The sequence below is a fragment of the Malaclemys terrapin genome, chromosome 10 (genome assembly GCF_027887155.1).
Source record: "Malaclemys terrapin pileata isolate rMalTer1 chromosome 10, rMalTer1.hap1, whole genome shotgun sequence".
In the NCBI taxonomy this organism is placed as follows: domain Eukaryota; kingdom Metazoa; phylum Chordata; order Testudines; family Emydidae; genus Malaclemys; species Malaclemys terrapin.
Genome location: NC_071514.1, coordinates 4,530,752 through 4,555,888, shown reverse-complemented (window position 1 = coordinate 4,555,888; position 25,137 = coordinate 4,530,752). Strand labels below are relative to the sequence as shown.

The 25,137-nt window shown below is 38.8% G+C and overlaps 1 protein-coding gene across 7 annotated transcripts in view; it reads left to right on the top strand.

Annotated features, from left to right (window-relative positions):
• The window catches only part of MAP2K5 (mitogen-activated protein kinase kinase 5), a 186,708-nt gene that overhangs the window by 29,079 nt on the left and 132,492 nt on the right, over window positions 1-25,137 (top strand). For all 7 annotated transcript variants that reach the window (XM_054041147.1, XM_054041146.1, XM_054041145.1 and 4 more), the window contains 2 exons: window positions 2,931-2,979; window positions 8,671-8,735. In XM_054041147.1, the coding sequence (XP_053897122.1) occupies window positions 2,931-2,979; window positions 8,671-8,735 (114 nt within the window). The remainder of the gene's footprint in view (window positions 1-2,930; window positions 2,980-8,670; window positions 8,736-25,137) is intronic.

Genomic DNA, 25,137 nt, shown 5'->3' with positions numbered 1-25,137 from the left:
CAGACTCTGCAAGCACCAAAACCACTTAAGGTGCCCCAGTCAGTGAGCACCGTTAGAGACCTTGACAGAAGTTAAATCAAGTACTTTAGGCAAGTCTGTGTTGGAGAAATCTTGGTTCCAGTAACTCGGTGAGGTATGCTGAGTATCACAATTGTGAAGATGCTATCCATGTCCTTTGGAAGAAAATATTTACTGTTTTCACTAGCCTACCTTGTACACTAAGCTAAGTAAATACTCTTCCTCTCCTTAACATTCAGTAGTTTTCAGTATACCATGTACTTTGAGATGGTTCTCAAAGTGCACTGAAAATGAGTCTTCTAGAAGATTGCGTCATCTTTTATGTCTTGGTTAATTGCCATTTCTTTTCCAAAACCTTTTGCACTAGGAGTTGTGGTTTTGAAGTAATTGAAAGTCTCTCTTTGTTTCATGTTCACAAATTGTTAGTCCTGAGAGATGACAAGATCAACTTGTGTTTCCTTGGAAAACTTAATCTTTCTTTAAAGTAGTCTGGGAACAAAAGGCCTATTGAAGAACAAAGCCACCAAATATGAAGTCCCTATTTTCACTGTTCCTGTTAGTAGTGATCTATGATCAAGACACATGCACCTATCAAGACTATATTATTGTGTGTGTGTGGTTTTTTTTTTTTTTTTTTTTTTAAAGTTCACTAATCTGTCTGAGAGGATTTTTCTAGTGGTACTGTTGTCTAGGCAGCATGTTGTGTGGGAGGATGAGGAGATCAGGTTGTCAGGAAAACAGGGGGAGGCCTTGATATTTTGGGAGAGGAAATTACCTTGGAATCAATGATAGCAATGCATATTTCATTTTTGCAAGATAGTCTTCGGTTACCAAAAACACAAACACAGCTGCAGCAGTTAGTTGTGAATATCCCAATAGAAGTGTAATGTCAGTGACTATATCTAATCCAAGATGGCTGGTACATGAGACAATTGTGCTGAAAAAGGGAGAGGCTACAAATACAAATTGAGGTGGAAATAAAATTTCTTCCTTCTACACACACAGACAGGAGTGCTGGAACAATTTTTATAGTGGGGGTGCTGAGAGCCATTTAACCAAACTGTAAACTGTGTATATAATGAAACCACTTCAAGCCAGGGTGTGTGGTAGCACCTCTAGTTCCAGTACCTATGCATGTAGAGGGTGGGTTAATTAATTAGATTCTGGCAAACACTTTCCAATTAGGGTGTCTAAGACACCTATATTAAATTGGGTGCTGACCACTTGCTGTTCTCATAAAATCAGTGGGTGTTGGAGGTTCTCAGTTCTTAGAAAATCCATCTAATTTTGTTTAGGTGCTAAATATGGATTTAGGGACCTTACTTTAAACACCTAAGGATGAAAATCTTGACCATATACTTTAATTTTTACCACAGACAAAGCACCACTTTTATCCTTATTTTCAAGTATTTAAAAAAATTGTAATCCAGTCAGAAGTTTTATCTCTTTAGCCCTCCACGGTAGTCCATATTTTACTTAGCTCTTGATAGACCAATCATTACATATATATAATCTGAATTTCTTATATATTCTAATAAAATGGGCATGCTCCCTGGAAAGGCATCAATGTTCAAGCTGTGCATCATGCTAGTACTTGTTCATTGCTATTTCATGTATTTAATGTAGTCAAGTTTCCAAAAGCTAAGAGCTTCAATTAAGAATTTAAGTTTATGGCTCAGCGTGAAATGGTACCAATATTGTTCTTAATTTTTTGATTTGTATTTTCTAAAACTTGCTCTGACATCTCCAAGTTTCTGTGACTGCACCAAATATATATTTTAGAACCTTCAGATGCAGGTTCCACTATATCACCCCCAGTGTTTTTAAATATTTTGACTTATATTTTATGGTGAAATACAACAAAGATTGCCCCAAACGAATTTATCATAACAGCTTTCAGGGCACTTCCCTTGCTAGATTGGTAATGAAATCAAGAGGAAGGTTAAAAATGAATTGTGACTTCCTCTGGCTTTCTGGAGTTTTGGTAGTACTTTATTTATATTACAGTGGTCCAAGAGACTCCAACCAACGTTGGGGCCCCATTGTACATACACATAAGAGGACAGTCCCTGTCCTGAAGAGCTTACAGTCTCAATAAATAAAACAGACACAGGAAGGATGTTTTCCCCATTTTGTAGATGAGGAAGTGAGACACTGAGAAATGTAGTGATTTGCCCAAAAGAAGTTCATGTCAGAGCTAGGAATTGAAACCTAATCTCCTGAGTCCCAGTCTAACCTTAAGTCTTGCCTTAACCCCAAGACCATCCTTCCTCTTAAGTGTTTGGCTTTTAATTCCCCCCCGCCCCCAGTCAAAGGATTAAATTGTGCCCTCCATCACTGTTTACCCATGCCACCCTGTTGACTTCAGGGGTACACAGTGGCTTTTTTTCATTAGAATACATTTGGGTTTGGACTGTATTTTTCTTGTAAATTTAGAGGTGGATCCAAACTCCATATCGGAACATCCCCAGATTCTGGGGCTCCACAAGTTCAGAGATGGTTGGTTGATGTGCTTCATCTATTATAACGAAGTAAAACCTTGGTTTTTTTGGTACTTTATTATAAAAAGTTGCTGGTGAGGGTAAAAAAAAAAACTTGCTGGTGAGGGTAGCTTTGATTTATTGACAAATGTTAGGCTGTATTTTGAAGAGGAGGGTGGTCAAATGTCTGTCGTTATCTAAACTGCTTTGTAAAAGTGAAATAAGTCTTGATAATCTTGAATTTTCAATCTTTCTGGACTTCTGTCATAGGCTGTTTGAGAAATACCAGCCTCAGTCTGTATTGCATAAGTAAAACATATTCAGCATGCCTAACCATAAGCGAAGGTGCTGTTTTCTTGGGGGATACCTTTTAAACTCCATTTCGTAGACTGAAACTGTAGTCATGGAAAATAATTGTTTTTTATTTTTCAGCTTAAAGAAGTCTTCTGCAGAACTGAAGAAAATATTAGCTAATGGCCAGGTAGGTGCATTAAATTCATACTTGGGTACATGTATGACTTGTTACTGCCTATAAACCACAGTGATTGGCATACTATATATAAGTGGAGAGATGCTTACTGCTCATTTAGTTGTAATGTTTCCTTTTTAATACTGAAGTGGAGAGACCATGAAAATCTTCATGATATGAATGAGTTATGTGTCTTGATTTACCTTGATTGCCGTAGCAATTTGCTTCCCATTTCTCAAAAGGTGAGAATCAGTTTTAGCTCCAAATAGATTTCAGCACCTCACACACATGTTGCATTGCGGCCACAATGTAGGGGAAGAAAGTTAATCAGCGTTGAATAACTAAATCAGTTGCTCAGTTGCTAGAGTGTAGGTTTGTATTTTCAGGGCAGTAGGCACATAAATATTTAGCAGGCTTTTGCAAGTGGTAAGAGAGAAAATTCCTTCTTTTATTGTTTGGAGCTGCGTCATATTCTGCATTATAAGAGCAAAGTTGTAGAAGACTTCCTTATCACCTACTCTTCTCCGCTCCAGGCGTTCAGATCCTGATATCCAGACCTGAATAGTTTACACTTCAATTGATGGACAAATGGACCCTTTAGGGCACTCATTTCTCACCAGTTTTGATTCAAATAGATAGACAGATCCAAAGTCGTATAATGACTTTAAATATACACTGCTAAATTAAGCTACCTAAAAGAATACCGGATTCTTCAGTAGCAACATAAATAAGTTTTAATGTTTGTCATTGTGAAACCCCTTTGATAGCCTTGGAGGCAGGCACTTGTCCATTGCCATCAAGCTTGCCTATTAGGCTCTATTGACTGAGACATCTGTGTCACCGCAAATAAAAGACTCTTATTGATTTTCTTAACTGTTGTTCACTTCCCCTCCATGTTTCGAAGGCTGAAATCTTAATTATCTCAGATGCGTATTCAGTGCCTTCACACGGTGACCTCTCCAAGTCTCATTGGCATTTCATGAATCAAGTAGTTGTAGTTGAGCGTGTCAAGAAGATAAAGGCTGGTCTTCATGCTTGTCCTTCAGTATCACCTGTAACACGGTGATCTAATAAATGAGAGTGCCTCTTTAAAAGGTGATTCTAACAGCATCAGCACTGCAGCCTTGCTTATTTGGCACTGAATCCTTTGAATACAGCTTGGAATATATTTTTAAGCTTGTCGACATTCTTAATACAAAGCCATATTTGAACAAATTGATTCTTGCCAGGAAGGTCTGTTTATAATTTTTAAAATATTTATAAAATAGCCAAACAGATAACTTTCAATTATGTGAGTACCAAAAACATGCTTTTGAGCTTTTTAGTGAAATTTGGCAAATACTAATCCATAATATAAGAGAGCCATTTGGGGATAATTTTTAGAAAATGGAATAACTGAACATGAATACGGTCACATTATCATGAATGGGTGAATAACCTGAATTTGACATTTTGACTTGTTGAAAGATACAAAGGCAATAGCTAAAATCTATTAGTGATAGTAAAGATTTGACTTATGCCCATCAAAGAAAGGAATTTCAGAATTAGTGTTTTAATGCGACCCTTAATTCACCATGCTGTGATAAGGGACTAGACTGTAAATCTCCAAAGAGAAAATGCTCTCTGTTATATTGCATACCTTTTGTTATTCAGTAATTAGGCACAACTATATAAACTGGGGACAGATTTTTGTTTTAACTTTGACTTTCCTTTCTTTTTGGAGTTTGCACCCTTAGCATTAGTTTAACATAGTTTTTTGTATGGTTTATGTTTTCAAGCATTAATGATGATATTCCTTTCCACTAGCCTCCACTTAGGTTTAATAAGAAATTCATATTAATCATTAAAAGAAGGGGACATGATTCTTCAAGATAATCAAATATTGGCAGGTTAGAAATAGCTTTCTGCCTATGTTCATTGATATAGGTTATGTGATATAAATATTTATTTCTTTTCTGTCACTCAGAGTAAATGCCACCAATTGATTCAGCATTGATATAGTGTCAACAGTTCATAAGAAACATTTGACTGGCTTGTGTTTTCCGATTAGTCTCTGCTCTATAAAGTGGGATTTACTAAATCTCTTCAATTGTCTGCTCATAGAGTGTGACTGCTTTCTGAAACCATTACTACTTCGATTTGTAGAGCAAAGGTACAGCGATAGGACTTTGCTTCTGTCAGAGCTTTACATATAAAATAAGGATTAATTGAGCATTTTGCTTTTAATGATTTACAAGAGAATAGATACTGAGTCTTTCAAAGACAGCAGGTATAAACAAAGAGTGTTTTGTTTGCTGACCCATAATTGAATTCTATTTTCACTTTTTCATTAATTCTGTTAATATCGGCATCCAATCAAGTTTGGCTTTGAAAGTTTAATATTCCAGTCCTTGCTGTGGAGTCATTGTTTTTATGTTATCATTTTGTGATTGAGGATTCAGTTTTCCCAGTAAAATACATAACTCACTAGGTATTTTTTGGCATCTTTATTTGATTCAATAAATCAAGCTTTATGTCTGTAAGGTTTTCTGGTGTATATTTGCTCCACCCCAGTATCTATTTCACCAACAGTTCTGTGCTGATCCTTTGTGCATAACTGTCAAGGAATGGTACCAGATTGGCAGTGAAAGGCATGCAGAGTGAAAGTGGTGTAACATCACAGCAAAGATTTGGCTAAGATGATTCACTTTTTACCAGTTAGCCAAATGCAGAAGAAAAGGGAAAGCACTGGTATAAAATAACCCTTTGCTGTTTTTTGCAGAATAAGCTTGTATAATTAAAGAAAAAAAAAACCTCCCAGAAGAGCTAATGTATAGTTAATGATGTGAGTTTAGTTATGGCTATGTAGGTTTGCCGTGTTTCTCAGAGATCTTTGTTTACAATAATCTAAAGATGTCTTATTCTGTTATTGCAAAGTCAGTGAAGTGCAGAGTTCTGTAGTTTTGGGGCAAAAAAATCCTCAGTGTTTGCGTGTATTCTAAGCAGACGAGTCGCACAATGTGGGTGAAATTCAGTGTTGTGCGGGGGCCTGGTATTAGGTCTCTATCACTTAAGCCCCACTCGCCTACTATCTCACTCTGTGTGAGGTGCCAACCCAATATTTTAAGAGGGGAGAATTCCTTGCAATTTTTTCCTCTTGATTTGCATTTTCTGGTGAAATATAATTATCAGAGTTTTTCAGCATTAGTTTTAATACTTAATTGGTCTTTGGGTACTAATCTTTATATACCTTGAAGATTTGTGGTGCAGACTTAACTGCAAATAGACGATTTACGTGGACGTAACTTCTGCTACAATGTACTTCCAGTTATCTCAGATTTCACAAGCTTCAACCTTGGAAATATATAGGAGAATAAATATTTCCTTTGATAAGCGAGTGCTGGATTTTCTTCAGTTGGTTGAAGAGCAGAACAAAATATTTAAAGCTTCACTGTTAGTGATTTGGAAACAGATTATTTTTAGTCAATTAAAAACTCTGTTTTTTGCTGTTGAAACTTGCTGAAAGTTGACTTTTTAGAGGTTTTTATTGCATGTAGCACTTAAGGCCCAATTCTGCTCCTGTCTTCAATGGTGTAGGATAAGGCTCTTGGAGTGGGATTTTCAAAAGTGCTGAAGCGACTAGAAACTGAGGTCCACTCACTGCTGTGTGCCCCCCTTGTGGCCAGGCATGGCGTCACAGCTCTCACCAGGTTAGCGCCCCCTACTGATGGTCACTCTGGCACTGTGGTGATTTCTCTGTCAATGACTCAACCCTCTGGCTAGGTCACAGTCTTTAGTCCACCCATTCTGGGGTCACAGTTGTCCAAATTCCCCAAAAATGTCTTACCACAAAAACAGAACCTTCTGCCCTCCGAGGGGCTATTCCTCAGCCTCCCTCCTGTTTGATCAGGGTCTCTCCCAGGCCTCCTGGCCTGGAGACCTTCTCCCGTCCTGCAGGAGCCTTCTTCCTCCCTGCGATCACTACAGATATAGTGGCAGTTTCCTGGGTTTCTCCCCTTTCACTGCCCCTTCCAGCTATGAACTTCCTACCTTTATAGGAACCTCCCTCCAGTTCTTTCCCCAGCTGAGCTTTATCCCTACTTAAACCTGGCTCCTTTTATACAGAAGTCACCTGATTCCCCTCAGGTGCGGCCCATTCTTTAATCAAGGTTGGCTGAACCCTGGGCTCTCCAACCCACATAGATCAAGACACCCTCTTACGCGACGTAAGAGCACAAGTCCCATTTGATTTTTGGTGGGACTTGTGCTTCTGAGTTACTTCGGTGTTTTTGAAAATCTCACCATTCGTTAATAAAATTAGCAGGAAGTTTTTTAGCAGCTGGAACAATTTGCACAAAATTAATAACTTGGCGTCAAATAGAATATAAATAATTCAAGAAATGAGTCTTTTAAAGATTTTGTGGTAGATTGCTAACAATATAATTTAAAATCTGAAACTATCCAATCTTGATTACTTTCTATAAGTATTAGTCAATTTAGCCTCCCTATCTTAGTTTAGGAGACATCACTGTAGACTAAAATTTATCATAATTGAAAGAGTTGTTTTAAAATAGACATACACTATTGTCAAAAATGGCTTTGGTACTTTTGAATAATAAATTGCCTTATTTACGATGTTCTGCGTAATATTCACTTTTGTATAGGAGAAGTGGGGTTCTTGGTTTTCAGTCTGAACCAGTAAGCCAACAAACAAAAGTGAGCTAAGCTTTTATACAATATAAAAGAACCCCCATGTTCACAACGTACAAAATTTTCTGGTGTCTGGGGCAGGGCCGGCTCCAGCTTTTTTGCCGCCCCAAGCAGCAAAAAAAAAAAAAAGATAAAGCCGTGATTGGCGGCACTTCGGCAAGCTCTACCAGGCCGCTTCATAATTCGGCGGCAGGTCCTTCCCTCCGAGAGGGACTGGGGAACTTGCCGCCGAAGACCCGGACATGCCGCCCCTTTCCATTGGCCGCCCCACGCACCTGTCTCCTGCGCTGGTGCCTGGAGCCGGCCCTGCTCAGGGGATAGCAGACCGTAAAGTTCCATGTGGCTTCAGGGGTGTTCACTGGCTGTGACTACCCACCACCCTGTCTGGAAACTTGTCCCCGGGAGCACTAAACATCCAAGATAGCAATTTATTGTATAACGCAAAGAAAATTGTGTGTGTTCAGCACTAATTAAAACCGAATTTTTATTTGTTGCAGGATTGTGGCCTTAATTAAGCATTTGTATATAAATTGTAGCAATTCTACTGATACAAACATATCATCCAATTAGTATCAATTATGCTGATTCTACACTAAATTGTAAATGGACCCAAGTAAACTTTTCTGGCCATATTTAAGATGACGGTGTTGGCTGGTTTGCTTCCTCTCCCTCACGACTTTGGCTTTGGCTATGTGCGGTGCTGGAGACCCCTTTCCTATCAGTATCTATGACCTGACCCTCTTGAGCTGTGTTATATCATTCCATTTTGACACCTTTTATCAAACTTTAATGAAATGACCCAGGCAAACAAATTGTCATTAAACTTTCCATCACTTTGTCCCTTGGTATCGTCTTTTATAAATTGGACAGCAAATGTTGTATTGATCTTCTCGTTCTTGCAGCTGAACTTGAAATGACCCAGACTGCTTGTTGTTTATGGCCTAGAGTTGCTTTTCCTTGACATTTCCATCCACAGCATGACATCTTTCTTGTTTTTCTTTCTTTCTTGTGGAGATGAATGAACAAGACATACAGTATCGAGACGTCCTCGGTCATGGCAATGGAGGCACGGTCTACAAGTGAGTGTTGCATTTCGCTTAAACTTCTTGAAAACAAAATTTAGCAAATCTTTCTCCCTCAGGTGTGCAGTATAATGGTGGATGGCCTTTGCTAACATATGGTAAAAGACCATAAAATACAATGTATGTAATTTAAGCTTTTCTAGAAATTCTCTTTTCACATTTGTCTTCCAGATCTTTCGAAATATTGGTTTCTAGGTGCTATGAGGACTGGTGTGTTTTTATTATCTTCTTAATATTTAGAGTTGAATCACTCCTGGGTGACACGTTAATGGTCCACAAGTGCAAGTTTAACTGGCCTGAAGCATAATGCATTTTTCCTTCCCTCTTTTTAATACTGTTGTTCTTGCTTGCTTATCATACACATTGCTAGTTCATTGCTTGCAGTGACACCAATTGGATGCAAAGTTGTTCTGATACCATTGCTCTGCCTTCTGCAGTACTACAGAATTAGTAATAGCCCCCCCTTCTGTTGTATCCACCTCCCCCCCATAAGAAGCTACACACACACACACACACACACACACACACACACACACACACACACACACACACACACAGAGAGACAGATGAATATGTTAAGTTATAAACTCCCCCAAATTTTGGTAGTGATGCTTATACCCTGAAGCCAGTTTTAATTTTAATATTGTAAAGATTATAATAGCAAAGAAATAGTTTTCTCAACGGGAAAGTCTTTCTCATGCGTAGTGCAAAGTTTAAACTACATAATGTAATATCTGGTACTTAATAGTCTGCAGTGGTGTATGAAAAATATTCCGCTAGGAATTAAAAAATCCATACTTTGTAAGAAAGCCCTGAGGGAGTAATAAAGGTTTCCTCCAGAGAGCTATTTACCATATACAGTAACATGGCATCCCATTTTGATCTTGTTTATACCTTACACATTTTAACTTTGATATTAACATTTTTTAAAAAATGTTTTTAAAACCACAACACATTTATTTTATTTTTTAATTGGCTGCCAACTTTCCTAAGCTCCAGCTTTCTGTCTCCTAACATGAATTTTAATAAAAATGGGTTTTGGAGTTGTTATCAGAAAAGATCAAGATTTGTTATGAATCTTAACAGATTTCCAAAATCAAGTCAACCTGGTACATGGAAGGTGGTACAAAGACCTTCTATCATGTTTTCTTATTTGTCTTCTGGATATTACTTATTATCTAGACCTATAGATTTCAAACATATGTTTTGTTTGAGCGAGGATTGTTCTTAGAGAGAGAATGGACAAAGTGTGTTGGGGGGGATTGGAACTTCAAGGTCAGGACCAGACATAGTGAAGGAGAACTCATGTTTTGTTGCTTGTGGAGGACCATTTTAACAAGGAAAATCTTAGCATGCAAGTCCCACTCATTAAAACCACATCTCTCATTGTTCCCCAATATTAGATCACCTTCTTGGAAGAAGTGGATCTAATAAGGGGCAAGGAAGGAGATATTGTCAGCAGGTGCTATTCTTCGCCTCATGCAGGATAAAAGATTTACCATTGTCATCATTCTCTAAGATCTGATTGGAACCTCAGAGTGATTGTCTAGTACAAATTGGCAGGATTGTTGCATAGTACATAATTGCAAAATGACACGTTGGCGATGGCCTTGTTAACCAAATACGTAGCCCTGCTGATCTCACCATATTTGCTTAACGCTGTTTCAAAAATACAGATATATCTGTATCTCTCTTGCTTCTCCATACTTAACATAGAATAGTGGGTGCACTTGTCACACACAGATACCTTGTATGTATGTTATACATATACCTTGGTTGTGCTGTGGCCTTCACGCTCAAGCTGTTTGTGCATCACGTGACAAAGTGTGTTATGGAGTTGATTAAAGAGACTGAAATCCTACTACTGCCCCGCTAAGAGAAGGCAGAAGAAGAAGGTAGTGATGAAAGAAACATGGTTGGCACCAGTGGTGAAGGAGAGAGGCTAAATAAACTGTGGAGAAGGGAAAGAAGTGATGGAAAAGTAGAAAGAAGAGAGGATGAAAGTGGCATGGTGGGATGGGAGGGGGAACTGCTATGAGGTGTTAGCGTAACTAAAGGCTTGATCCGCAGCCCACTGAAGTTGACATTAGTGGGCTTTGCATCAGGACCTAATGGTCTACCTAGCTGTTGCCCTGCTTCTAAGGGATGGCTGCATTTTAGGCCCAATGTGTATATATAGTTTATAAAGAATTGTGACATCCCTAGAGGTGGAAGCTTCTATATACACGTCAAATATTTGTATAATATTGCCCCAGGTACAACACATGCTCCATAGAATCCATATAGGAAACTTGGATAAAACGCTAGGCAGCGTCAATCCTGCCTGGCATGCCTTTGACGTTCTTTACTCTTCTACGTCATGAAAGGACAGATAAAGCAAAAATGGCATGAAAGGGGAGGTGTGGCACCTCTGGCAGCTCCTGTGCGTGATAGTTCTTGGGTGGGCTGTGATGATCCCAGTGTCTGTCTTGTTAAGGGTTTTTGGGTGTCTTGATTTGATATAAACTGGCTTTCCAAGGAATGATGTTTTTTTGGGTGGAAAAACTTGAAACCTCCTCTGAGCCTAGGAGAACATACTTTTTTTGTTTTTCTTTTTTCATTGTCTTCTGTGTGTGTATTTTAAAATATAAAAAATGCCCACTGTAGTAGCTAGTTGATTTTTTTTCTCATGAGCCAGCGGCATTCCATCCTGCTCCAGAGGAAGTCTACCCATTCCATCTGAGATCAGGCTTACCATTCCTAAGGTTTGGTTTTACCGGACACCCAAATAATAACAGAGCATAAACCTCAGCCCAAGTTTCCTCTCCAAGCCCAACTGTTGCTAAGATATTCATTCCTGTAGGATCTCCCTGTGTTTGCTCCTAGTTCTCCCCACTTACTCTTTCGTTCTGGGGGAGTTACTAGCGACTGCTGTTATAAGAAGTCAGCAGAGTAAACTCTGCATCTTTATACAGAGTTTGATGTAGAGCTGGCCTAAATTTTTCAAAACTAAAAATTTTGAAAGGATTTCAAAGTCATGAAAATTGATAGAAATGAATATTAATGTTGTTTGGATGTATATTTTGGGGTATTTGACTATGGTCCTGTGATGTGCTCAATATAAAGTCAGTAAAACTTTCTTGTATTGGAGCATTTGCCTTTCTGTAGTGGGAATTGGTTCTTCCTTGCCAAAGAAGCATACATGTTATTTGAGCCATTAGAAATTGCAAAATGAAATACGTACAGGTGGCTGGATTGCACTACAGCAGTGTTTCCCAAACTTGGGACGCCGCTTGTGTAGGGAAAGCCCCTGGCGGGCCGGGCCGGTTTGTTTACCTGCCGCCTCTGCAGGTTCGGCTGATCGCGTCTCCCACTGGCCGTGGTTCGCTGCTCCAGGCCAATGGGAGCTGCTGGAAGCGTCGCGGGCCGAGGGACGTAGCTCCCATTGGCCTGGAGCAGTGAACCGCGGCCAGTGGGAACCGCGATCGGCCGGACCAGCGGAGGCGGCAGGTAAACAAACCAGCCCGGCCCGCCAGGGGATTTACCTACACAAGAAGCGTCCCAAGTTTGGGAAACACTGCACATGTATTTTATTCTAGTAGATCAATGAGCATTTGTCAGATAAAATTAATTACAAATGTTTGACTCTTTCAGCCTACCAGCATTCCATGCTATAGGTTTGTTTCCGAAGGCGGCATACATGTTATTGATTTGAATGTAAAGAATGAGCGGGTATGTGTGGGTATCTTTTCCTTGTTTAATTTTTGTCTTTCTATCACTTTATACTAAGTCGTTTCCATTATGGCAATGATATATTATCAGCATTCAGCAAACAAGATAGCATGTTGCAGGTCGCTGAGCAGAAATTTTCAGCCTCTGTTTCCACGTGAATTAACTATTATTGAAATAGTTTATTGAGATTGTAGTATTGATCACTTTTCATGCTAACCTTGGCTTAAGGGAAGAGAGAGGGGGTGTTTTCATTCTCTTTGGAAGACACTGTGTTTCATTAGAAAATATATATATTTCATTTATTTAGGTTTTTTACAGCCTCCACTATTTTATTGCTTGGAGAAAGGGTATTTTGGCTTTATTTTTATGACAGTATAATTATACTTCAGAAATGCACTTGATTACTGTGTGTAGCAAAATTGTTCCAGTATATTGGCTTGGCCAATATTGCTATACAAACAACTTTTCAGTCAATTGAGTCTGGCAAAAATCAATACTTTATAGCAATATTTCTAGTGAGAACTTGCTGAATCTGAATGTTTTTTCTTTAAAGAAAAGGGATTTTATAATTGCCTGACTTCCTTTTAAAATTATTTTCTACTGCTTTTTGAGGCACTAGTTTTTTTAATTAAGGAATGATAAGCAGCTACAGAGTTCAATCACTGCAAACACAATTAAGTGTTCTTGCTTTTTTTTAATGCATATAATATGCAGCTCTGGTACTTTGTTGGGAATATGCTCCTCACTTTGAATAAAGCTTGTTGAAAAGTTATTTGGAAGTTCAAAATAAATAATAATCCTTCCACCATTCTAGTCTGTTTTCATCATTAAGCCCACTTGGATTTGCTCTTTGTATTCACTAATTTTAGGCCCAGTTCTGTGAGGTCTTTTGTACCCTCAGCTGCCATTGATTTCAGTGAGCGTTGAGGGTGCAGGATTGGGTCTGATATAGTTATGGTGGTGGATTTATTAACCTTCCAGTTTTATAACAGGCTTTCTAATTTTTCTCAACTATTTTATAAAAATTGATATGATGGAGAGTACAGGCTCTTGGTTGCTGCACAACAGAAGAAAATATTTGTATACTGCTGCATCTAGGGTATTTACTTAAATTGCTTTTTTGAAAAATAATTCATTGGAAAGTCCAAAACGCATTTAAAGTGTGTGTCTTTCTGCTACATTTTTTTACCTCTATCATTGGTTACAGAGCTCTGAGAGACCATGTTTTTGTAAGATTGCTTCCTTACTTTAGTGAAATATGTTAACATTTTGATACACAATGTAATGTGCAAACTCTGCCGCTGAGTCTGAGCAGTAGCTGCACTAAATTATTTAGAACTAAAATACTGTATCAGTATGTATTTAGAATGTAAATATTATATAGAAATGGTATTTGCTACTGGCAAATAATTGTTTTGTAATATTTTTCACCTGGATGGCATTCTCTAAAGTTTCAGAGTTCTCCTACTAGATGTTGAAACAAAATCATACAGCATATTTTTAATTTCATATTTTTTCATTTCAGCTTTTTAAATGCAGGTAAAGAAATGTAAAATGTTCAAGTAAAATTAGAATTCTCTTTAGGTTACAGTCAGTATAGCATTTTAAAATGCTTGGAGTATTAAAAGTGTGTATGGTGTATGAATTTACTAGATTCTACTAGATTGGTTTACAGTATCAGCAAGATATAGCTATGTAATTACTCAGTCAACATAAAGTCCCAATTAAACCATAATAAATTGTACAGTTAAGTTATCGAAAATCTGTGAGTAAAGTGTATTGGTCATCATATCAACCAAAATTTTGTTAAATCGGACAATTTCGTCGTTGTTTGCATAATTATGTGGAGAGTCTGGAGAGAGGTGGTTGATCCACAGGCCAGAAGACTGGTGTGGCTGCAGAAAATGAATATAAATGTGGAGGTTTAATATTTATTTGTGGACAGTGTGTATTTTCAGTTTGCATCAGCAATTCACTTGAGCAGTTTTGCTGTTCACTTGAGTTGTGTGCAACTTCAGAATATGCCCATTTGTATATTCTTTATCACAACCACCTTTGGGATAGGCCATTGTCACATTACACACAATGCATGGCAAAACATCTGGAAGGTTGTCATCTTGATGTTCAAGTGTTCCCCTTCTGAAAGCAGCATGTACAAGCGGGGCTATTTGAGTATAATCCTCTGTAGGATGAGAGGAGAAGCTCACTTCTAGGGTAAAGGAGATGGAGGTTATCCAACCTCCTGAAACTAGAGTGGTGACAGAATTGTGGCATTACGCCCCATATTCTTCATAATAATATTATTATATGATTATCAAGATAGGTCATGTAAGTTATAATTGAAAAGGTTATGATTTACTGAATATGATTATCCTATTTGTATGTATGTATCATTTTGGTATCTGAAGTTAGGAATATTTTCTGTGGTGGATAGAAAGCTGGCTAGATTGTTGGGCTCAACGGGTATTGATCAACGGCTCCATGTCTAGTTGGCAGTCGGTTTCAAGCGAAGTGCCCCAAGGGTCAGTCCTGGGGCCGGTTTTGTTCAATATCTTCATTAATGATCTGGTGGATGGCGTGGACTGCACTCTCAGCAAGTTTGCAGATGACACTAAATTGGGAGGAGTGGTAGATACGCTGGAGGGTAGGGATAGGATACAGAGGGACCTAGACAAATTAGAAGATTGGGCCAACAGAAACCTGATGAGGTTCAACAAGGACAAGTGCAGAGTCCTGCACTTAGGACGGAAGAATCCCATTCACTGTTATAGACTAGGGACCGAGTGGCTAGGCAGCAGTTCTGCAGAAAAGGACCTAGGGGTTACAGTGGACGAGAAGCTGGATATGAGTCAACAGTGTGCCCTTGTTGCCAAGAAGGCTAATGGCATTTTGGGCTGTATAAGTAGGGGCATTGCCAGCAGATCGAGGGACGTGATCATTCCCCTTTATTTGACATTGGTGAATGGCCTCACCTGGAGTACTGTGTCCAGTTTTGGGCCCCACACTACAAGAAGGATGTGGAAAAATTGGAAAGAGTCCAGCGGAGGGCAACAAAAATGATTAGGGGGCTGGAGCACATGAGTTATGAGGAGAGGCTGAGGGAACTGGGATTGTTTAGTCTGCAGAAGAGAAGCATGAGGGGGGTTTGATAGCTGCTTTCAACTACCTGAAAGGAGGGGTTCCAAAGAGGATGGATCTAGACTGTTCTCAGTTGTACCAGATGTCAGAACAAGGAGTAATGGTCTCAAGTTGCAGTGGGGGTTTAGGTTGGATATTGGGAAAAACTTTTTTTCACTAGGAGGGTGGTCAAGCACTGGAATGGGTTACCTAGGGAGGTGGTGGAATCTCCTTCATTAGAGGTTTTTAAAGTCAGGCTTGACAAAGCCCTGGCTGGGATGATTTAGTTGAGATTAGGTCCTGCTTTGAGCAGGGGGTTGGACTAGATGACCTCCTGAGGTCCCTTCCAAGCCTGATATTCTATGATTCTATGATTATGTCTATTACAAATGTGTTTACATCTGGAGAACGCCCACTAGGCAGAATGCAATCAGTCTAGATGGCTGACTGGGAAGGACCATTAGGGAAAACAAGAGGTTTTAGAAGATGCTAATCTCCCACTGGGGAGCCTTCCTGAGGATGCTACAAACAGCCTCAGAGTCATGGCTGCTGTGTCCCTACAGGAGCATGTGACCAAGTCACCTAGTACTGGACTCCATCTTGGAATACCAATGTTTTTCCACTGACTGGGTTTGGCAACCAAGAGGGGAGAGAAAGGGGTTCCCACCATATGCAAAAGCTATTTAAGGCAGGGAGTGACATCATCGTAGTTCTTCACTGACTTCCCGTCCAAGAAGATTGCTGGAAACACCTGAGGAACAAAGACTGGACTAGGGGAGAAGAGATTTCTAGCCTGTGAAAGGAATGCCTGGGGTTTTAAGCTGCAAGCAAGTGTAGCTTGCCCTCAAGAATTTCTGCAAACTGCCTAAAACAACAATTAGGGTGAAAATTTGCTACTCATATCCAATCTCTTTAGTATATTAAGCTTAGATTACGTTCTTGTTTATTTGCTAGGTAATCTGCATTGATCTGTTTGCTATCCCGGATAATCACTTAAAATCTACCTTTTGTAGTTAGTAAACTTGTTTTTGTCTAAAATCAGTGTGTGGAAATCATAACTGGGGGCAGAAAGTTGTTGCATATCTTCCTCTACATTGAGGGAGGGGGTGAATTTCATGAGCTTATGCTGTACAGTTCCCTGTGCAGCGCAAGATGGTATAATTTTGAGTTTACGCTCCAAAGGGGAGTGCATGCCTTAGGAACTGAGAGGTGCCTTAGCTGAGCCTTCCCATGCAGAGCTGATCTCAGGATCTGTGTGTAGCTGCAGCTGGGTGTGTCCCTACCTGTGTGTGTGCTGGAAGGGAAGAGAGCCCAGGCTGGTGAGTCAGGCGGGCTCAGTGGTACCCCAGTTCCATGGGAACCCATCACAAGAATATTTGAGATTTTTGCTGTTTCCTTATGTAATTTGGGCTCTGCAGGGTTTTTCTGTTTTCTTGCTTACCTCAAAGTATTTCTTTGATCAAGGACAGTGATGCATGTATCGTTGTGAAGGGACAATGTCATGAGGGAGTCTAGAGTGCAGACGTGTTCTTCAGAAACAGTAACTTCTTCCAGTATCCTCTTCCAACTTAAATGATGGTGTTGGCCAGACTCTAAATCTGAGTAGTGATTACACCTCTCCCCATTGTTTGCCATAAGGTTTTTTCACCATCATTTTCAGTTTCATTCTACTTCTATCGTTTGTTTGTCTGTCTGTCTGTCTGAATAAAGCTGTAATAAATTGCCCTTCTGTAGCAATCTCCATCTGAGGATCTCAAAGCACTTTACAAATGTTCAGGAATTAATTCTCACAGAATAATGCTGAGAGGAAGGGAAATATAATCAGAAATTTACAGTATGGAAAATGTAGGCACAGAGAGATTAAATGGTTTGTTCAATGTCCTACAGCAAGTCTATGGCATTCGTAGGCCTAGAAACCAGATCCCCTAATCTTGTATTCTAACCACTACACATGCTTCCTTTCTACCCTTACCCATTCTGCTTTATTTTTCCATTTCTTGTGGCTATTTTACACCCTATTTTTAGTCATGCTAAAAACCACTGTAACAATAATAGCTGGAGTAAATTAAAAATGCCCCACAGAATGTTCTTACTATTATCCTTACAGTTTAAACAAGACTGACCAGCGATTGCTGTTCGCTTGTTTCTTTTGACCCTGGCCATTGCTTGCCTGCCTCATAAAATCTGTTATGCACAAAAGTGCATAAAATGAAGATAAAGTGCCTCCTTCAAGACTGACAAAAACCATTCCTTTGCAGAATGGTAGTTGCAGTGAAAGTAAATAAATGAACGGACAGCAATCACAGCCTAGTTGATGAAACTGTTCAATTAAAGCACAGGCATTTACATGGTGTAATTTCCCTAAATTGCCAATGAGCCCCTTTAGACACAACCAGTGTTCAAATTGATTTCAGCATTGATTTTGGCTGAAGCTGATAAATTTCTGCTTGTTAGTTAAAGTAATTTTGCAGAAGACTTTGTACTGTGGTATTGAAATGTTCATTTAGCTGATGGTTAAAAGAGGAGTTATTTACAGAGGGTTCTACTGTTGTTCTGAGATGGGACAATTCCCCAATCATCTTCTACTTTTAATTTTTTAAGCTTCAGTATACCAATCAATAGGTTATTGGAACTGATTAAAACTTATCCAACCAGCTGCCTCTGGCAGTTTAATTAGAAATGGGATGATTCTTAAATTAAAGTTGTTTTGTTTGCATTGTATACCCATCCTCTAGATTGGAAGATTAAGCGAATAGAAACTTAAGCTGCTTTTGTTAGGTGTTGTGTAAACGCACTGTAAGTTTTTTCAGCAGCTTCCCTTGCCTTAGAGGGAGCAGCAATCTAGTGGTTAGAAGTAACAGTCTGCTTACTAGATCAGTCGTGGGACTTTCTTGAGCGAAGGCTATGAGTGATGCCAAAGTGATAGATAGGGGCTGTCCCTTAGCAGAGATCACTTTTTATAATTCTTTTGTTTATAAAACCTGTGCAGTCTGATGTGTGCACAGTAGAATATCCACTTGATGTATGCGGTGTTAGAACCATTTATTGTGAGAATTTACCGGCATCATGTTTTAAACTGTGTCCTTATTCTCACTTAGAATTTTCTGTAAAGAACAGTGAGTGGAACAGAAAACTCAACAGTAATGTCATTAATAGCAGGATGCTGATTTTCCATTTCTTTCCCCTGAAGTTCCTGAGGGGGGAATGTTCAGTGGTTATTCTGGAATATTAAGATAAGCCAGTCATATTTGAACTTGATATAAAACTATCTTCTGGCTGCATCGCAGAAACGTTTTGATATTATAGGCCTTTAAACATTGGCACTCCGATATTTTGCGGACACAGCTTTTGAGAAAGCAAGGTACAAAAGCAAAGATTTCACAAGGGCCTAAAGCTGGCAAGTGGGGAGAATAACCAGGATCATCTCAAATGTACTTACAACAAGTTTTTTTTTTTTAAATCAATGTAAAACTAGTCTGAATTAAATTTTTAATCTAAATTTTGTGTGAATCTTGAGCAGAGATTAAATGGAATCACCAATTCCAGCTGCTGTAGGGAATGCCAGAATAATTTTTGTTTGTTTGCCATATGGTTATCTTTTCTAGGTCTAGGAATTATTGTGCAAAACCACTGTGCTCCTTAAATAGTCCTCACTCTGTGATTAGGGCATGAACATGTATTTGACCAGAGGCCATGTCAAGGTGAGGACTAAGGGAACAACCTCACAAAGGGATCTTATGGATAGATCTCTTTGTCTATGCAGATCTCTTTGCAGGATCCAGACCCTTTTGTGGCTGTGGTGATAGGAATGGATAAGGGAGATGAGGAAAGGAAGGGAAAGCAATTTGTGTAAAGGATGACTTCCAGATTTTTGGGCTTTGGATGTGTGTGTGAGGAGGGGGAAAGGAGGATTAAGGAAAGTGGTAATAAATGGAAATGACAACTGTACAGATGTTGCTTGGGTAAATGATGTGGGGATCTACTTAATATCACACACACATACACTGGCCCTCACCCTCCTTCTCCATATGTGAAATCAAGTATCGTACATTCACTTTGTACTGTTTCTGGTGTTTGTTTTACTCTTTTGAAGAGTTTAGATTTTATATACAAGCGTTTTTTTGGTTCTGTAGTTTAACAACAAATCATTTTGCAATCACTATTCAAGCATTTGTAATAGGATTTTAGACAGAAGGAAGGTTTGCCTAGATTGCTTTTTGAACTAGCAGAGTCCCCATAAAAGCTTCTTTTTACAACTGCTGTTCACTTTGTATTTCCTGTTTTAACAGCCAGAGAGCCAGGCTAATGTGTTTGTCTATTACAGAAGGCAGCAACAACTGTCAAAGTGTTTATTTCGTAGAACCAATTTGAATCTATTTTTTAGATGGCCATTTTAGTAGGTGACAACGCTATCGTTAAAACTCCCAAAGTCTGACCATTAGCATGAAACACAGTGGTAAATCCACACGCGCACACGCACAAAAGCAGTAAACCAAATCTGTGGGTGATTTGCCGCATGTAGTTTGCAGCTGGTGACCGACTTGTCATTCTACAATGTGCAACACTTATTTTATTCATCTTACACAATGCTGTGACAGAATTGTTTTGCTCTAGGTTATTTCTCTTAGGACAAGAAAATGTTCAATCTGTTTGATTCTCTTCAGAGTTCTTGCGTATGAAGAACTGTTTGCTGATGATGTGTGCTACCAAATGAACTGCTGCTTATTGTGTAAACATTTACATTCAGAATGTTGAGACCAGACACTCCTGTAGGCATGTTTATTTCCATTGGGTCTTCAATACCTGAGTTCTGAAGGTCTTCACCATTCCTGTCCTTCTGAAAACTGTGTTGTGATTCTTTGTCAAGGAGGATGATGCTGTTTTCTCTTTGGAGCCAGTCAGCGCAGTTCCGTAGGTGGCCTGATACAGATCTGGGTAAGGCTGAACAGTGTTCGTAACCTTTGTTGAGTGGAAAAATGCCTCTCTTGAACAAGTATTCAGCGGACAAATTATGAGGTGGAGGGAGGGCAGGAGAAAGATAGATGTATGCACACACAGGAGATGACCTGGAAAGTTTACTTTTCAGATGTCCTGAACGTCAGGATTAGAAAAAAAAATATGTTTGCGCTGTATTCTCTTTTACGAGCAAGTGCATGTGACTACATTGGGAGAGACGTGCACATCTAAGGGCAGAATCTGTCTCTTGTTGATTTGGAAAGGAGAACCTAGTGAATCAAAGATTTTATATATCCTGTCTCTCTAGTCAAGCTTAAAATCTTGGAGGAACAATTTCCCCCACTCTCAAACTCTTGTTCCCTTAGAAAACTTATTTTTGGCATAGTCAGTGGAAAGTATGTAGGATATAGATGGTTAGCTAATCATGTTACAGTATGTTAGAATTGGTTAGGTAAATTTCAGTAAAATGATGCGTTAAGGTATAGCTGAGAATATTACTATATAAATGAGGGGCAAACAGGAAGTAAGTTGGGATTTGAAAATAAGGAAAAAGGAACTTGGATTTAAGCTTGCTGGAAGTTCACCCCAATAAACATGGAATTGTTTGCACCTTCAGACTTCGGATATTGTTGCTCTCTGTTCACGCGAGAAGAACCAGGGAAGTGGGAGGGTGAAGGAATAAGCCCTCTAACAGTATGAAACAAGAACACTGCAATGTTGGAGGATCAATTCCAGTTTTAAGGTGAAAATATAGTATCATTTAGCTAACCATTCTACTACTTGTCAATGAAAAATCACAATTTCCATCTGGGTTTTGTCACAGTAAGTAAATTTTCAAGAAAAAGAATACTTAAGTGGTTTTGGAATTGTTATAGCTATATTTGCTTTTATTAAGGAAGTACATTTACTGTGTCCTAGTAGAAAGGATTTCCCATATGAAACTGGACGCTGTACTTTTTGTTACTGGCTGCAGTATCAGTAGCATGCCTGAATTCAAGGTCTATTCATTTGGAAAAATCCCTAGGAATTGGTAGGATTCTATAAATAATTTAAAAAGAATAATTGCTTCTACTGTTTTCATAGGCATCCCTGAAGTATATTATGTGGCAAGAAATACTTAAACCAACAGTCCTCACTTGCCAGAGTTTCTGAAGGAAGTACCATGTTTTGTCACAGGAACTGTGTTGTCCTGTCACTGTTAGAAATTTTGTCAGCTATTAGAAGGATGGTTGTTCATGTCGCACTCCTTGTCAGTACCCGGCCCGGGTCAGGGAAGCTAATGATCCAACCAGCAAACTAAATTTGATGGGGAATCCAGGTCATGCGCCACCTGAGGCACGTTGCACGTATGCTAAGACGACTGATCGTATACATGTGATTACCCAGGAGATTCTTTCAGGAGCCTCTGCAAGCGGAGAGCATCATTTAACTAGTACTCAGTGGCCACGTCACTAATGAATTTACACTGTAGCATTACATCATTCTGTCAGTTTTGCAGACGTCAGTTATGTGTATAGCAAGGGGTAGGGAATGACTATTAGTGTAATAGGCAGGCTATGGCTTGTCATTGAATTGGTTCAGTCTTATACAGTGAATACCTTATTGCTTAGTTGTTTCCACTATTGATGGGGGGAAATAGAAAAGAAGTTTGCTGGGAAGAATTTAGGAATGGGAAGCAGGAATTCCAGAAATCTAATCCTGGCTCTGATACTGAATCCTTCTGTGATACTGCGCAAGTCGTTTAACCTTGTGTGCGTTAGTTGCCCCATCTGTAACACTGTGGATATAACATTAGTAACTCTTCAGTTCTGTGAGTGAGGTAATATTTAAGTTGCCGATAAGTGTTAAGTTTTTTAAAATAATTTGATTATACTAGATTAAAGGTGAACAATGATGTTTTTTTAGTTACATATATGCTAAAAGTTTTCAGAAACGTAATGTATCTAATCTATGCCCTTCTAATGTGCCCATCCCTAAATCCACTAACATATGGGCATAAGCTTTACAGTAAATGTATGTAATTATGAAAAAAACCTGAAAATTGTTTCCTCTTTCTCAAGTGCCAGGACCCAAGTTCAGAGTTCTTTGCTTTTCCTAAAATAAATATCACAAACTCTTAAAACTCTGTAATAAAAACATCTTTTTGTTCTGCTTTTAGGTATTAACAAACCCCTAACTTTTGCAAGAGGAACACAAAACTCTTATCTCAGGGCATGGCAGCTTAAAAACACCCAAAACAATAAAACAAAAATACAGTTCTTTTCACTTTTGAGACATATGTATTTGTAAGTTTGTGTCTGTTCTTTTTGGTCTGTTAAATAACCTTTTTGAACTTTGAGGTGTTTATATGATGTGCTGCAGAAATTTGATGTCTCCATTACATGTATGAAAGTTTTAGATTTTTATCAGAAAAGATCTGATGAACTCCAGATTATTTTATGAATAAGAGTCAGCCTAAACCATCATTAGTTTCTCCCTTTATTTTTCTGTGGTTTAGACTTTCAGGCATAACAAAGTAGGCAGTGGAAGAGAGAGATTGGAAAAAAGTTTTTGTGTGTAATATAAATTCCTATGTTACTGTTGAATCTCAGCTCTTTATTTCCTTGTATTCTTTCCTGTACAAAACTGCTCTTTTATTTTGATGTTGTGAGGAGTCATCTGGAATTCTTCACCCTAAAATCCCCTCAAGGTCCACATTATATTGTTTTAGCTTCTGGGGGAGAAAGGATACACATATCACCCTCCGAAGTTGATCAGAATGTCTCTGATGTTAGCTGGAGGACGTTGTTTGACCATCTTTCCTTCTTTACCCAGAATAACCAGCCTCCGCCTCCAGACTTGGTCATACTGCCTTAGTGAGGCTCCCTGGGTGAGCTTTTGATTTTCAAAATAGAGGAGACAAAGTTATGCTGAAGGTTAATAAAATATTTGACACAACTGTGCCAGTCTTGCTTAGAAGCTGTTCACTGTAATGGATGTAGAGGGCTAGAATAATGAATGCTGATGGAAATGCGAACAAAGATTTCAATTTCCTTTCTGCAGTGGATATGTTCCAAAATCTATAGGAGTTGGAGTCAGTCTTTCCCATACTTATATAGTGTATTGTGGCTTTCAGCAATCCTCTCTGAATCACATACTTTTTCACTAATAGAACTTCCCAAAATGGAAACGTCGACCATTTATTTCATCTAGATTTTCAGTTGCTAGGCAATCCCATAAGTCACTTTGTTTTGAATTCTCCTGTGGTTTCTAGTACAGTACACCAGGGCAGGGGTCAAGGCCATAAATAACTCTTCTTCACCATATCTGCGTGCCAGCTTCGTTGGCCTATTTGTCCGCTTCTCCCACAGCCATTGCTATCCTAACATGCCACCTCTTATTCATAAAATGTCCTATTTGATCTGGGCTGCAAAGCCACTACTGTCTCTTCTGCCTCCCTCCTGAAGACTCATTTCTTCTGTGAGGCTTATAAGAACCTTATTGATAAGTCCTCTACTTATTTATTCCAACCATTTGATTTAATCAAATATAAGTTTTGGATTATTTTTAGACTCAGCACTTCGTTGAGTAATGGATTAATCTTATTCATGCTGCTGCTTCTCCTGCCCTTCCCTATTGTGGCATTATCCCCTTCACCTGATTGTGTCGCGTCAAATATTAGTTTGTAGGAAGCTCCTGGGAGAATGGATCTTGTCCATTATCTGCATTAGAAATCCACTCTTTGATGGCATTAAAATAATCATGTTCTTTATAGTTTTTTCAGCTTCTAAGCAATGTCACTCATTGCTTTAGTGTGAATTCTTCTGTGGTCTCTAATATGGTATTCTGTGGCTTGGGCGTACTTTTCAACCCATTACCTTTCAGCTCACCCTCTGAAGACGTTAGTTCCATATGTCAACTGCAAGCGTCCACTTCAGTTAATGAAAATCTAGAGCATTGACTTCAAGGGATTTGAAGGGACTGCAGCATCTTATAGGGTTGGTCCCCAAACGAGAATACCTGAACTGTGTATTTGTTATCTCATTAACATGTTTCACCTAGAATATTCCTAGTCTAGAACAAAAATTGACCAATTGTACTTCGTTACCAAAACTGTCTCTGAAATATCTGATTAGCTGGTATTGATTTATGCCTACTTCCGAATTTTGGAATTGCAATTTATGAAAGAGCTGAAATTTTGGTCAAGAAAGCTGGGATTTGGTGGTGTTAGAATATTATAAAAATAGTTTTATTTCTGTAGAATTTTCTAACTAAAATCCTAGCAGATAGTATAGTTTTGGTGGTCGTTATTGTTTTTTGTTTTGTTTTGCTGTTGGAAAAATTTAGTCAGTGCAGCATAATGTTCACTGTAACTCTGTTGTCAGGTTGATGGGATAAAATGAATGTTTTATTTTTTAAGCATGTAGGATCTTACCTGTAATACTTCTACAGCAATGGAAAGACTCTCACTAACTTCAGTGAGAGCTGGATCAGGCTTCTAATGATATAGCTGAAAGACGGAAACACAAAAATTTTTCAGTTTGCCACCGTGATTGTTAGGTAATGCCTCTGATGAGAGGAAACCATGAACAGTGCATTACGTGGCATTAATTACACATGCACAGTGTAAGTAGCA